The following is a 16,660-nucleotide window of genomic DNA, read 5'->3' as shown; positions in this document are numbered from 1 at the left end:
TCTATTACCGTTTGACCGTCGTCCCTTATCCCGACCGCTGGTTAACCAAGATAGTACGCTTGCTCTTCAACTTTTTGTGGAAGAGTCAGGTACCACTGGTCAGGCGCTCCATCTGCTGTCAACAGCCGCTGAACGGAGGCCTTGGCATGCCGTGGTTGCTGATGCGCAAACATGCGCTCAGGCTACGACATCTCAGGCGCTTCCTGGACGGTGAACAGGTGTGGTCGCCTTTCGTCAGACGCGATTTTCCGCAGCTCGTTTCTTTAACAGAGCTGCAATCCTGGATCAAACGTAGACCGAGAAAGGGCGCTTGGCACCTCGAGTGCCGCCAAGCTCTCACCGCCCTCAGTCAGGCGGGCAGTGCGATCGGTAGTAGATCCACTCTAGCGTTCTATAGAGGGTTAGTGGGAGAAAAGTGCGACGACGTTCTCGGGGAAACTCTAGGCGTCGAGGATAATCAGCTAAGCAGTCTGTTCAGGAGAACTTTCGGGCCGGGGCCCATGGATAACTTCCAAAGGTCCCTCGCCTGGCAGTGCTACCGAGGTGCGCTACCTGTTCGAGATAAACTCTACCGACATGGAAGTGCCGTCAACCGGGCCTGCCCGAGGTGCGCTCAGGACGACGAAACCGTTCTGCACGCACTCGTCCAGTGCCCGAGCATTGCTGACCTGTGGGTCTATATCGAACAGCTACTGTCACGTGTAGGACGGATCCGGCTATCAGCTGGATCCATCGTGAGAATTGACCCGCCGACCTCCTTTAACCAGGAGGGCAAGGCAATTTTCCTATGCCTAGTGGCTGTAGCGAAAGAGGTGATATGGTGGACCCGTTTGAAAGGGCTAAAGACAGACACTTTCCTCTTTGGCCAAAGCCTCATCAACTTTTTCAAGTTCTACTTGAAAAGGAAGATGAGAGTAGAGAGGGAAGTGCTGTCTCATAGCAAATTCGTTGAAAGATGGGTGACTGTTGGAAAAATGGCCAGTATAAACGGACCAATTCTGAGAATACACCTGTAGAAAAAAAAGGTAATGTAAAAGGAGAAAGGGCTCTATACCCCTTTCTTATTTTTTTCTGACCAGGCTCCCGTGGTTTTATGGGTTTTTCCACGTGTAACCTTTCCTTTTTCGAAGCGCCTCCCCATTTGGGAGTTCTACTTATTTATTTATCTATTTATTTATCTATTTATTTATTATATCTTTCTCCGTTTTCTTCCTCTGTTTAGACGAACTTTCCTACCTTTTCGGACAAAACCCATTGTAACCTTCGTCCTGTCTTTGTCCTTATATGTTTTTAATTGATATTAGCCCTTGTGGCCAATAAAACGAATTAATTATTATTATTATTATTATTATTATTATAGAAAGGATTGAGGTGACTCTTCCTGAAGATATAGAGTCACAATTAAGAGAAGATTGCTATTGTTATCCAGTGAATGATATTTCGATATTTTGTGTGTCTTCAACTGGTTCAAAAAATAAATTTGTGAATCTACTTCATTTTGGTTAATATATCTTGTGACCATATCTTCAGGAGGAGTTACCTCAGTCCTTTCTATATTATTATTATTATTATTATTATTATTATTATTATTATTATTATTATTATTATTATTATTATTATTATTATTATTATTATTATTATTATTACTATTATTATTATTATTATTATTATTATTATTATTATTGTTGTATGAAGGCGGTGAGCTGGCAGAAACGTTAGCACGCCGGGAAAATGCTTAGCGGCATTTCGCTTATCCTTATGTTCTGAGTTCAAATTCCGCCGAGGTTGACTTTTGTCTTTTATCCTTTCAGGGTTGGTAAAATAAGTACCAGTTGAACACTAGGGTCAATGTAATCGACTCATCACCACACCCAAAATGGCTGCCCTTGTGGCAAAATTTGAAACCATTATTATCATTGTTCTTGCTGTATTTGTTGCTTTGTAATTCTAGGCGTTAAAGTAGTAGTTATTTAGTCCATAGTCGTCCTTGATCGAACATACTTTCGATCAAAAATGCATCCCAGCCGTGACCATCACGTCATTTTTCTAATTTTATTCAACTTGTAATAGTTTGTTATGTCAAGCAACAACGCAAATACTTCGTTCCTGACTCAAACTCAAACACACACACACACACACACACACACACACACACAAACACACATACACACACACACATATATAGATACACACACACATATATATATATATATATATATATATATATATAGATACACACACATAGACACATATATGCATATACTTACATACATATATCCTGTTGTTGTTTTGGAAGCCTTATGCTTTGTAATATCTCCATCGCACAAATTCTGGAGAAACTGTTGCAACGATTCTTGATCTTACTAACTAACATCTTCTGGCAATTCGCGAACTAATCCTAAGTTCCGAGTGTGTGTGTGTGTGTGTGCGTGTGTGTGTATGTGTGTGCAAGTCTGGCTAAGTGGTAAAAAGAAGTTATCTTCACAAACACAAGGATCCGTGGTCCTGTCCTTTGAGAAGATAACTTCTTGCCACATAGCCCCCCCCCCACACACACAAATATATGTATATATATACATACATACATACATACATATATATATATATATATATATATATATATATATATATATATATATATATATATATATATACACCCACACTTACACACGGAATTCAGGAGTGGTTTTTTATTTTTATTTATTTCTCTACAAGTAGATCCCAACGACAATAATGGCGTTATGTTTCTTTTTTTTTTTTTTCTGTTTCCGTAAATCATAAACTTGTTACCTCAGGCTTTGCTCTATATTTTCTTAATTTTCCCTTCATTCTTTCAGCGATTCTTCTTCAGTAATTCTTCTTTTAACTCCGAAGAACTTGACTTTCCTGTCTTCTGATGTTTTTTGTCATTTTGAAGTAAATATTCTTGTCTGAAATTCATATTCTGTATTGACTTCTATTCGTGATAATTTTCGTTTCCCTCCTGCAGTTTGATTTCAAGCAGTTTCTCCTATCTCTTTGACATGAGATAATTCGTTGTATATTTGAAAATATTTGTATTCATCGCTCCTACTGTCACACCATTATCATTCCCTCCGTCATTTTTGTTCACTCTCGTTTTTTGCTGTTGGTAAGTGGACAAAAATCTATCTATCTATCTATCTATCTATCTATCTATCTATCAGATTTCGTTTTCTTTCTACCTATCATATATCTACTGCTCTCTCTCTCTCTCACTCATTCTCTCTCTCTCTCTCTCTCTCTCTCTCTCTCTCTCTCTCTCTCTCTCTCTCTCTCTCTCTCTCTCTCTCTCTCTCCACACACACACACACACATATATATATATATCAAAATTTTGTATCTTGGATATAGAGTTACCCAAAGTATACAGAAAAAGACAGAGATAGGGAAATGAATTGTATATGTATGTATATGCGTGTATATCATCGTTTATATATGTGTATGAATACGCACACACACACATATATATATTTATATATGTAAATGTGTGTGTGTGTGTGTTTGTGAAGTATTATTACTGTTAAAAACAGTAATAATAAGGTGTCTAGTAAGACTTCTACCTAAACAGGTATAATATGAAATATTTGAAGAAAAGAAGAGTAAAGATACCGCTTACTAAAAATAAAAGCGAATGCTTTAAAAAACCCACCAATTCTACGATAAATAAACACACGAGCAATGTAATGAATATTTTAAAAATAGGCCTACCTTCAGGATGGAATATGAAGGCGGATACCTCAATATCAGTTGATTTCATGTTGTGCATGAGAAAACATGCTTTGCAATTGGAGACAGTATTTAACACTTATTTCTAAAATATTCATTACCTCAACATCTGTGCGTTTCTAACTTTAAACGTCAAGCTCCGTTTAAAGGGAAAACATCGTAAACAGTAAAAAGAAAGTTGATGTAATGAATATTTTAGAAATAGATGCTAAATACTGTCTGCAACTGAGGATTGCAAAGCATGTTTTAGCATGCACAGCATGAAATCAATTGATATTGGGGTATGTATTAACATGCCTTCATATTCCATTCTGAAGTTGGGCTTATTTTTCAAAATATTCATTACATTGCTCGTGTGTGTATTTATCGTAGAATTGGTGGTTTTTTAAAGCTTTTGCTTTGATTTTTAGCAAGTGGTGTCTTTACCCTTCTTTTTCTTACATACATACATACATACATACATACATACATACATACATACGTGAAGTATATTTGCCACTTAAATGTGACTAACCACTAAGGGCGAATGCTACTGTAGCCTTAGTGGTTAGCCACATTTAAGTGACAAATATACTCCACGTTGTCGTGCAGCTACTGTTTATACCTCGTTCAGGGATTTATTATATATATATATATATATATATATATATATATATATATATATATATATATATATATATATATATATATATATATATATATTTGTATGTATGGCAAATGAAAGACGGAAAATGGGATAAACGAGAATTTATCATTAATCACGACAATTGTTTCGACACATCTAGCATCGATTCCCTCATGGGTGGGGCACTCAACAACTGGTTCAGGAGCATCCGGTGGTGCAGATGTATCTCGTCGAGTGATAAATGAATGCAACTCTTTAAAATACCAGTCCCGCAGTGTAACTTCCTGTTTTGTAGAAAGAAAAGCAGCCAAACAGAGGAAATATCTTCATTTATATAGAAAATCAAAAATCACAAATGGCAAAAACGGAAACGAACACACAATCCAGGAAGAACAGTGTATATATATATATATATATATATATATATATATATATATATGAATACTTTAATGTAAATATGAGAAGTATATATATATATATATATATATATATATATATATATATATGTATGTATATATATATATATATATATATATGTATGTATATACACACACACATTCATATATACACAGATATATTTATTTGTTTATTTATTTTATATATTCATTCATTTATTTATAATTATATATGTATCTATGCATGTAATTGATACGCACAATTGATTGTTGTTCTCATTTCAGGTGAATTTACTGACAAAACGAGTTACAATGTCTTGTTATCCGACGCCTTATTGCCCTCCTGAGCCTTCTTGTGGTCCTGTACCTTCTTGTTATCCTGAGCCTTATTGTCCTTCTGTGGTTGTGCCTTGTCCTTCTGAGCCTGTTTATCCCCCTGCGCCTACTTATCCTCCTCAGCCTTTTTATCCTCCTCAGCCTTCTTGTCCTGCTGAGCCTTTTGTCCCTCCTGTACCTTCCTGTAACCCTATGATAAATGCAGGTGATCGAGTAACAATATCTGCTGATATCGAAACACTGATGAGATACCAAGTTGGCCATGGCGGCTGGGATTGTCATATGTCAGGTGTAAGTCTGTCTTTTCACTGGCCTTTTTCATTTTTGTTTCTTTTGCTCTATGATAGCTTGAAATTATAAAACTGAGCTGGTTGTAACTATGGCCATTACTCGGTGTCCAATCTGTTGTAAGCATTTGGGTGAGGTTTCCAAGATGAGGGTACCTACTTTCTTTCCCTTCACCAATCTCGGGACACATGTGACGAATTGTGGGTACCACTTTCCCTCCTGAATGCATGCTTGCATATATATGCATACATACACACACCTTATGAGTAGATTTGGTAGACGGAAACTGAAAAGAAGCCTGTTGTATATATGGGTGTGTGTTTGTGTGTTTGCATTTATCTCCCTCCCCTCTCAACATCGCTTGACAACTGATGCTGTTGTGCTTACGTTCCCGTAACTTAGCGGTTCGGCAAAATAGGCTGATAGAATAAGTCCTGGGGTCGATTTGCTCGAGTAAAGGTGGTGCTCCAACATGGCCTCATTCAAATGAATGAAACAAGAGAATAAAATATACATATAGGCGCAGGAGTGGCTGTGTGGTAAGTAGCTTGCTTACCAACCACTTGGTTCCGGGTTCAGTCCCACTGCATGGCACCTTGGGCAAGTGTCTTCTACTATAGCCTCGGGCCGACCAAAGCCTTGTGAGTGGATTTGGTAGACGGAAACTGAAAGAAGCCCGTCGTATATATGTATATATATATATATATATATATATGTATGTGTGTGTATATATATGTATGTGTGTATATGTTTGTGTCTGTGTTTGTCCCTCCAACATCGCTTGACAACCGATGCTGGTGTGTTTACGTCCCCGTAACTTAGCGGTTCGGCAAAAGAGACCGATAGAATAAGTACTAGGTTTCCAAAGGATAAATCCTGGGGTCGATTTGCTCTACTAAAGGCGGTGCTCCAGCATGGCCGCAGTCAAATGACTGAAACAAGTAAAAGAGTAAAAAAGAGTATATACACATATTTATTTATTTATACATACATGTGTATGTGCGTGCGTGTGTGTGTGGGGGGGGGTGTTAAAGCGCATGGATTAGTGGTTAGAGCAGTCGTCTCACGATCGGGAGTTCAATTCCCGCCAACGCATTGTGTCCTTGAGCAAGAGACTTTATTTCACGTTGCTCCACTTCACTCAGCTGACGAAAATGAGCGGTACTTTTATTTAAAAAAAACGTCCAGCCTTGTCATATTTCGCGTCACGCTGAAGTTCCCAGTGAACTACGTTAAGGGTGCGCATATCTATGGAGTACTCATCCACTTGCACGTTAATTCCACGGGCAAGCTGGTCGATGATTGGAGCAACTGGAACCCTCGTCGTCGTCACCGACGGAGTGCCAGTTTTATATGTGTGTGTGAGTGTGTGTGTGTGTATGTGTGTGTGTGTGTGTGTGTGTGTGTGTGTGTGTGTGTGTGTGTGTGTGTGTGTGTGTGTGCATGTAGTTATATATGTATATAACTGATTTTTCTCTACATCCAGTTAATTGGTCAGACTGGTGTCGTCATTGGAACATCGTTCGATGGGAACGGAGATATAATCGTGAAATTCGAAATGTACGAAGACAACTTCACCTTTAATAGAAACTGTCTCAGAGTTGTTTGCTGCGAATGAAGTTATTCAGGTATGTTATTATTTCTCTTTTAAGTGTATTCTGACAAGCATACACTAAAATATTTATTATAAGCAACTTTTCACTGAGATACTGATCAAATCAAGCTTATTCCGATGAATTTTCTCCACTAAAAGTACTTGACAAAAACTTACTCTGTTTACCTGTTTCTAACTTCTTTACTGCCCACAAGGGGTTACACACAGAGAGGACAAACAAGGACAGACAAACAGATTAAGTCGATTATATCGACCCCAGTGCGTAACTGGTACTTATTTAATGGACCCCGAAAGGATGAAAGGCAAAGTCGACCTCGGCGGAATTTGAACTCAGAACATAGCGGCAAACGAAATACTGCTAAGCATTTCGACCGGTGTGCTAACGTTTCTGCCAGCTCGCCTTATTATTATTATTATTTTTTTTTTTTTTAGCAGTTATTTCATCATCACACTCTGTTTACCTGTTTCTACCAACAATTTTAAAGCTTTGTCGCTGTTAGAACTTATTTACATCGTAAACTATTTTTGTTGATGGAAGGCGCCAGATATTTAAGGCTTTAATTTACAAGTTGCATTCCGGAAGTTTTGAGAGTTTTTCAAAGAAGTACAAAACACTAGGCTCCTTCAAAGTGCACTTGTTGCAGCGCTCTGTCTACTTCGGGAAGGCTCCTTGTAGTCCTCCAAATTGAAGGTATCCAGAAGTCTTCTCACAACTTCCTTCATCTTCTTCAGCTTGTTGGCACTCCGTCGCTTACGACGTCGAGGGTTCCAGTTGACCCTATCAACGGAACAGCCTGCTCGTGAAATTAACGTGCAAGTGGCTGAGCGCTCCACAGACACGTGTACCCTTAACGTAGTTCTCGGGGATATTCAGCGTGACAAGGCTGACCCTTTGAAATACAGGCACAACAGAAATAGGAAGAAAGAGTGAGAGAGAGTTGTAGTGAAAGAGTACAGCAGGGTTCGCCACCACCCCCTGCCGGAGCCTCGTGGAGCTTTAGGTGTTTTCGCTCAATAAACACTCACAACGCCCGGTCTGGGAATCGAAACCGCAATCCTGTGATCGTGAGTCCGCTGCTCTAACCACTGGGCCATTGTGCCTCCACCTTCTTCAGCTTAGGGAGCAAGTAAAAGTCACAGGGAGCAAGGCAGTGAGGGTGAGAAACAGTTTCGATGCGCATCTCTGTCAGGTAATTGTTTACAATGATAGGATTGTTGACCGGAGCATTGTCCTGTTACAGCTGCTCTGGACTCATGCAACAAAATCCCATCCTGAACTCCCTCGAAACCTCCACAAAGTACTCTTTGTTGATCACCTGGCCAGAGGAAACTTGGTGGATATAGGTAATGCCTTTGGTGTTGGAAAAAGGATATCATCATGAGCATCCTAGTGGATTCGCTTTTTCTGATTTCTTGTAATAGCGAAAATCACATGTTCGGCTCATGCAAGTTAATCCATAATCAGTCTAAAGCATCTCATAAGTCTCTATAGCGTTTCTGTCCAGTTTAGCACAAAACTTTATTGCACAGAGACCTTCCAATTTGTCATCAAGCCCCGACTGCACTCTGAAAATCAGTCAGGTGTGACAGGCAGTGTTCAACACAGTATTTTCTAAGCATTTTACAGCTGTCTCTTTCAATCTGGAATGTTGGCAGGTCAGCTTATTAGATGTATAGTTATGATATGCAGAATAACAATAATCTAGGACAGTTATACCTGCCTCTCTTTAACACTAGAAGTACCGAGCGGTCATCTATGACCGCTTTTACATTTTACCTTCGAATTTCTACGACTGCATTGAATGTGCAATCATGAGCGTCAGTTCATATACATATATATATATATATAAAATAGAAAAATGTTATAAAAACAAAATAGAAACTACACGTGGAAATGTAAGGGGAAAGTAAGCAGAAAAATAGGCGAAAATGCACATTGGAAATCAAAAAAAGTAAAGGCTTTTTATGAAAAGTAACGATAGATATATACAATTAGATGAACTGAGGTAGGAATAAAGGTAATAGAAGTCATTATTGTGAGTTGTTAAAGAGATTCAATATATATATATATATATATATATATATATATATATATATATATATATATATATATATATATATATATAATGAGATAAATAAATGCTAAAAGACTGTATTTTCAAATTTCTTTATTCGTTGCATTTGCTTATATTTCAAATAAATTGTATCAAATAAAGATTTTCATTGCTGGTCAAAAATGACCGCTATGGTCCTTGGAGGAAGTAAGAAATGTTGGTATTTCTAGCGTTAAAATGTCGTATGTAATAAATAATTTATCACATGTATGTTTTGACAGTGCAATCATAGATGCTGTGGTTTGTTCTTCAACTGTTATATTTTGTTGTGTCTCTGTCCATTCTGAGTTCAAATTTTGCCACATTTAGCTTAAACTTACATCTTTCTTAAAATTCTATCTCTCTTTATATTTCTGTATCATTTTAAAGCGTGACTATGTCTCTCTTAAAACCGGCCCTCATTGAACAGTTTTTTTCTACTTTACACACTCCCTATTTAACTATTTGAACCTCCCTTAGATATAGCTCTATACAAAAAAGACACACTGACACATACATTCTCTCTCTCTCTCTCTCTCTCTCTCGCACATCACATTTTCTTACAAATCTCTCACTTAGTTCACTTCAAATCTCCCTCTCTCTAGCTCCAGGTCCTCTGTTTCTCCTACGTCTCCTTTTCTCGCTCTCTATGTTTATGTTTATTTTATTTTTAACTGTTTCAGATTACTGAGAGTTGAAAACGGAAGATATTCAACAACCAAATACGATTAATATTCTCTCTCTCTCTCACTCTCTCTCTCTCTCTCTCTCTCTCTCTCTCTCTCTCTCTCTCTCTCTCTCTCTCTCTCTCTCTTTGAAGTCTGGACCATGTTTCTGGTATTGAAAATACATAACTTTTCTTCTTCTTCTTCTTCTTCTTCTTCTTCTTCTTCTTCTTCTTCTTCTTCTTCTTCTCCTCCTCTTCCTCCTCCTCCTCCTCCACTCATCCTATAATGATGACGCTGACACAGAAACCTTCTTCAATCACCACCTGTCAGCATCAATTACTTCAGGCTCAGAAAATGCTCGAACCCAACAACTGCTAATTCACACCAAACCTCTTGCCTAAGAGCCACTGGGAAATACTGCTTCGACATCTCGGACAATGTTCATGATGCACATTCTAACGTCCAAGACCAGCTCCAAGACCAGCTCTTGGCGTCATTGAGATGAAGTCGCTTTCTCTCTGACACAGAAACATGCTTTCTCCTTTCTCTTTCTCTCTCTTCTTTTTCTACTTCTACAACCATTGGCTGATACCTCGCCACCTCTATTCATTACGTCCAGACTCACTCTTCTCTCTTCCTCTTCGCCCATATTTCGTTTCTTCTGCTTTACTTAAATCGTGTAATTCGATACTTAACTCTGCAGTAAATTGTGATTTTCAACGTTTCAACTTCAATAAATATCTTATAACTATACTTCAGTATTGAGTTCTTTGTATTCGTTGTTATTTCTAATTTATTATAATAAATTCATTATTAATGTAATCCTTTCAGCAAAGCTCTCTAAATAACTTTTCACTTAACAGCTTAACTATGCAACACCTTAACAAAAAACGCCACAAAACCACAGTTATTTTGAATCTAAGTCAATTGCCCTTCCCCAGTTGTCCTTCTGCAATCTACAGAGCAATCTTAGAGAAAGCCCTTTCACTCGGGTCATATTCGCCACCTTCATCTACTTTTCAGAATATTTGCTTAAAGGTAGACCTTCTCTCCCCGCCTTTTTCTATTCCTCACAAAATCCTCCTTCGGTAAAAGTACTCAACAGATAAAGGCTGCCTCTCCTTTCCGGTCAGAGGAAGGAAGGTAGTGTGTCGATATTCTGTATCGTGGTTCGGTATATTTTCTAGTCGTTTGAGCACTGTATGTGAACTCGTTGAACAATGAACCAACATGTAATCATATATTCTGTGTAAAATAATCATCCTCACATCGCAGACAGAAAGCTCCACACCAGAGCTTCTCAAATAATATGGTATCGCCCCCTGGAAGGCGGGGAAATTTTGTTACAAGTGCTGTGGGTAAAGGGCGATAAATGTATTTGGACAGTTTCTTTTCATCTTTGTCTATTTAAATATTTCCTTAAAAAATAAATTAAATGATATAAACTGCTTTTTAAAAGTAATCACTGCAACAGTGACAACATCAGCAATAACAATAAACTTCGTAAAATGAATAAGGAAATAAATAACAATTAAATACATACCAGCTATTTGTACAGTATTCGATTATAGTCGGGTGGTGCTGTGATAAGTAGTCGTTTGTGCTAAACTAGTACACGGAACTAAGTCATTCTGATCTGATATTATGGGTATACCGAAAATCCTCGAGTATAATCCGCACTTTTTTCCCAAAATTTAACGGTCAAAATTTCTAGTGCGTACTATATACGAAGTTAAAAATGAAAATTATTTTCTAAGCAAAATTTTCTAAGTGATAAATATGTAAAGGCAATTTACTTAATATTTATTTTTCACTGACGTTACTACTGTTATTTCTTTATTTTCTGCAAAGTGCACAAAAAAGCTACACGTTTGCATTATGTTATATATACGTTTACAAACCAAGGACGTTATATAGACCTCCTTGACTCAAGTTAGAGAAGGGGTGCGTATTATACACAAGGTTTAGGCTTTTCAGAGGTACAGCCCCCTAAAACTCCCCTGCGTATTATACTCAAGGGCGGACAATACTCGAGGATTTACGGTATACATTAAGGTGAGGTGGGGACTCATTGAATTGCAGCAGTGGGGAGTTGTACAAGTGTAAGTAAAAGGAAAAAGGTAGCTGTGAAAACAGTTTGAGAAACACTGCGTCACATCAAGCGTCCTCTCACGAACTCTCAAATTGGGTAAGTGTGGCTGTGTGGTAAGAAGCTTGCTTCCCAATCACATAGTTCCGGTTTCATTCCTTGAAAGTGGATTTGGTAGACGGAAACTGAAAGAAACCCGTCGTTTGTGTGTGTGTGTGTCTGTGTGTGTGTGTGTGAGCGCGCGCGTTTCTCTCTCACCGACGTTTGACAACCAGTTTGACAACCGAATCTTACAGATATGGGAAGATTCAAAATTTCAGGTCTTGTGCCTAGAGTAAAAAAAAAAAAATAAAGATTATGAACATTGTTAAAGGCATGAACAATAGTATTAATAGCGTCGGATGTGTAGAAATTTGTACACAATTTGTAAGAGTTTCAAGTACAAAAACAGTCATTACAAGGGAGACTACTCTTGTTTTAATTCCAGGGAAGTAACTCTCGTCAGAAATTCGATTAGAAACTGACACATGCTCATGATTTGCGAGGAGTAAAGTCGATTACATCGACGCCATTGTTCAACTGGTACTTAGTTTACCGAACCCGAAAGACAAGGTCGACCTCGACGGCATTTGAATTCAAAGCATGAAGACGGACGAAATGCTGCTAAGCATTTTGCCTGACTGGTTGCCTTTCTGACCCGAAATCTTGGCGAAGATATGCAAGAATTTAACACAAAAAAAAAAATGGCAAAAAATAAACGGAAATCAAAGGAAAATCATCGTAAGAGACAATTAATTGTAACCAATAATGGGACCCGAATGTGTCATCATCAACGCTTCTTTTTTTATTTTATCAGACATAATGTATCTAGGAATATATTATCTAATGTGAACTTACATTTTAGGTAAAAAGTCAGTAGCTGAGGCATTTTGAAAAATAGCCCCAATGTAATCGGTAGAACTGTACGCAAGTCTTGTTTCATGAAGACAGTTCGTGTATAGTTCTGCAAATTATATTGATTCTAGAACGTCTATGCTGATGAGAACAGGGATGTTATTACGTAAGTTTAACGTTAATGTTCGAAACTGCAGCAGTCCATAGATAATTCTTTATTCTGTATATTTCTCACTTTGTCCTGTTTTGGTGTTTCGCGAAATTTTTCTGGAGAACATTATTTTTCTTTGTGGTTGGGTCGTTGATGACCTCTTTCTAGCATATTGGATGTCCACCTAGTGATCATCCCTTATACACGTGTAATATATATATATATATATATATATATATATATATATATATATATATATATATATATATATATATATATATATATATATATATATATATATATATATATATATATATATATATATGTATATATATATATATATATATATATATATATATATATATATACGACGGCATTTTTTCAGTTTCCGTCTACGAAATCGACTCGCACTTGTCCAAGGTCCCATATATATTTTTGCTTTACTTGTTTCAGTCATTTGACTGCGGCCATGCTGGGGCATCGCCTAAAAGAATTTCAGCCGAACAAATCGACTCCATGACTTATTTCTTATAATTAGTACTTATTCCATCGGTTTATTTTGCCGAACCACTAAGTTACGGAGACGTGAACACACAAACATGGGGAGACAAACAGACACAAACACACATATAGATATATACATATAAACGGGCTTCTTTCAGTTTCCATCTACGAAATCCACTCAGAAGGCTTTGGTCGGCTCGAGGCTTTTAGTAGATGACATTGGCCCATGTGGTTGGGAAGCAAGCTTCTTACCATACATCCGCACCAGCGCCTCCATACAGTCACAGAAGACGACGTATGAGCGTTCAGCTTTTGCTGAACGATCTGCACAAATGATTTGTTTATAGTGATCCAATGTATGTGCCGTACGTTAGCCCACACGCTCCATCAAACCGACGTTGCCTGAAGAAGTGCACGCGTTAGGTGTCGCAGTGAACACAGAGCAACGTGAGATGATGTATTTTCCTTATGAACACAACACCCCACCCACTCTAGGAATTGAAAACACGATCTTGTTATGGTGAGTGCAAACCCAAACTAGTAGGCTATACGCGCTCATATATATGTATGCACACATACACACACACACACACACACACATCTTATCTATAAATGCCAATTTTTATCTGTCTTTCTGTCTGTTACCACCTTATTGCCCAAACCAGGAAGCCAATCTTCACCAAACTGTGTATACATGTTGAACTAATATCCAGTTCAATTGAATTTCAATAAAAATCGATAATGGACCAGCTTCGGGGGTTGGGCTATTACATGATAAAAGGAGAGAGATGCAAAATTGTTAGGCTCAGGGAAATGCGCAAAATGATGGTGGGTGATATCAGGGAAGGGGAGGAGATAGATTAGTATTTCACTAAAAAAACACGTTCTCAACATTTTAATTTCATCTCTCCCCATCCCAATTTCTTCGTTTTTTACTTTTTACCAATTTCGTCACGGAGAGAAAAAAACAGAGAATACGAATCTTTAAGAATTTTCTTCTTTCTTTTTTCTTAAATGAACAATAAAATCTCCTTCCCAAACATCCACCCATCACCTCACCACTTTCAAAAAGCTACAAACTCCCAATGTTTAACTTTTAACTTTTTTGGAAAGTAGGGAAGTTTCTTCAGAAATAATGTCGCTTACCTGTTGTTTCTAGCATGTCGGGTTTTCTGGTGGTGCTCTAATTTTTTTATTCTTTACGTCTGCTATTTCAGTACAATTCTACGCATGCGTAAAACATCAGAAGAAAGTGAAACATTGGGTGTTTTTAGCCTTTTGAAAGCGGGTAGGTAATGGATGTCCGAGGAGGGGGAAGGGACATTGAGGGTTTCTTTACGAAAAATTAAACTTTAAAAAATATATATATATCCCAGATTCGTAATCTCTGTAATTTTCTACATGGATAAAAAAAATAATAACAGGAAATCGCAAAAAAGTTACAAATTAGGAAATGACAGTTCTAGGTAAAACATTTAGAAGTATGAAATAAGCCTCTCGTGTATATATATATATATATATATATATATATATACGTAAAGTTGAGAATATCTGTCGTCTGTGTGCATCATAAAAACTCGAGAACTACCCAAACGGTTTCATTCAAATTGTATTGTACACATACACTACTTAGGGTCCATGCAGTGTCACAGGCCACAAAAAATGTTCAGCTTCTTGCCTAATTAGTGTCCAGGACAAACTCTTAAACATTTTCGGTATTACGTGTCAAAAGTGAAACAATAGATTTTTTATAAGGTGAGATAATAGTTTCAGCTTTTATACTTTTATATATATATATATATATATATATATATATATATATATATATAATGTATGTATATATATATATATATATATATATATATATATATATAATGTATGTATATATATATATATATATATATATATATATATATATATATATATATATATATATATATATATATAATCAAAATAAGCAACACGGATTTCAAAGATGGTTGCAGTACGCACGTTTCATGCTACTCCATTTATTTAAGTAATGCGAGCATTACATTAAATGCAATATGTAGAGCAATCTTCAGCTGCACGAAAATGCAGAAAATTACAGTAGAATAGACATATTATAATTGTGGCAACATTTCAAATCCAAGTGGGAGGAAGAATACATAAAAATCCGTCTTGACATAGCCAAGTCTATCAGGCTAGTAATTGGTTCTAAGCAAAAATTCTAACTGTCTCTGATTTTATTGTCTCTTATCTAGTAGTAATAGTATAAGGGACAATCACTTCTAAGGAAAGAGAAGGTGTAAGCATTATGCATGGACATGGCTATAAAGGATATGGTTATAAAGGTTCCTCTGGCCAGAGTGGCAACACTCTTATAGGTTGGGGTTTTTTTACTACTATCAAAATGTTGAGGAATTAAACCCTAGGTATATAGGTCAAACAGGGTTTTTTCTTTAGTCTGAATAGAGCATCAGTATTGTTTTACAGACATCAATATTAGTTCAAACAATATTTTAACAATATTTTAACAATAAGAGGTATGTTAATAACAATAAAATGAAATGTCCTCGTTAAGGGATTTAACATTGAAATGTAGTTAGTTTATACAAAAATCATGAAGTAATGTCAGTATTGAATTCAGAGGCTATAAGGTGTAAGGTCTAAGGATATTAAGTATATTGGGTTAATGAAAAACTATTTTGAATTATTTTTAAAATGATTTTAAAATTTTAGCTGATATATATAATATAATAATACTATTTTGAAGACACATCAATGTAAGCTATATTTTTATAATGTGAAGAAAAAATTAGTATAGGATTTATATAGTTTAAATAATGGGTTTACTAAGGTTTCAGGGACAGAAAAAGAAAAATGATATTAGGAATTAACAAGGTCATTCAATACAGGAACATGATGGTTGATTAAAAGTTTCATTAGTCATGAGTTTGTTTTAAGATTAACATGGGCTAATTAAATAATATTAATTGAATAAGGATTAGATTAATTTTGGGCATAAGGATTAGATTTATTTAAGTTAAATGCCAAGATGGATTTTTATGTATTCTTCCTCCCACTTGGATTTGAAATGTTGCCACAATTATAATATGTCTATTCTACTGTAATTTTCTGCATTTTCGTGCAGCTGAAGATTGCTCTACATATTGCATTTAATGTAATGCTCGCATTACTTAAATAAATGGAGTAGTATGAAACGTGCGTACTGCAACCATCTTTGAAATCCGTGTTGCTTATTTTGATTTTTTG

At 36.6% G+C, this 16,660-nt stretch overlaps 1 protein-coding gene and 1 long non-coding RNA gene across 4 annotated transcripts in view; one reads left to right on the top strand and one right to left on the bottom strand.

The window, feature by feature from the left end:
• The window catches only part of LOC106880586 (uncharacterized), a 34,211-nt gene extending 27,200 nt beyond the window's left edge, over positions 1-7,011 (top strand). For all 3 annotated transcript variants that reach the window (XM_089342906.1, XM_089342908.1, XM_089342907.1), the window contains exons 2-3: positions 5,053-5,394; positions 6,878-7,011. In XM_089342906.1, coding sequence (XP_089199032.1) covers positions 5,053-5,394; positions 6,878-7,009 — 474 coding nt within the window. In that variant the 3' untranslated portion in view covers positions 7,010-7,011. The remainder of the gene's footprint in view (positions 1-5,052; positions 5,395-6,877) is intronic.
• A 3,008-nt stretch (positions 7,012-10,019) lies between these two features.
• LOC149131006 (uncharacterized) overlaps positions 10,020-16,660 on the bottom strand; it is a 26,369-nt gene continuing 19,728 nt past the window's right edge. Inside the window, exon 2 of the long non-coding RNA XR_016238549.1 lies at positions 10,020-12,185. This is a non-coding gene — a long non-coding RNA (uncharacterized LOC149131006). The remainder of the gene's footprint in view (positions 12,186-16,660) is intronic.

This window comes from Octopus bimaculoides, chromosome 26 (assembly GCF_046866305.1).
Source record: "Octopus bimaculoides isolate indiv1 chromosome 26, ASM4686630v1, whole genome shotgun sequence".
In the NCBI taxonomy this organism is placed as follows: Eukaryota; Metazoa; Mollusca; class Cephalopoda; order Octopoda; family Octopodidae; genus Octopus; species Octopus bimaculoides.
The sequence above is the reverse complement of the archived record's forward strand: the minus strand, read 5'-3'. Positions and strand labels throughout refer to the sequence as shown.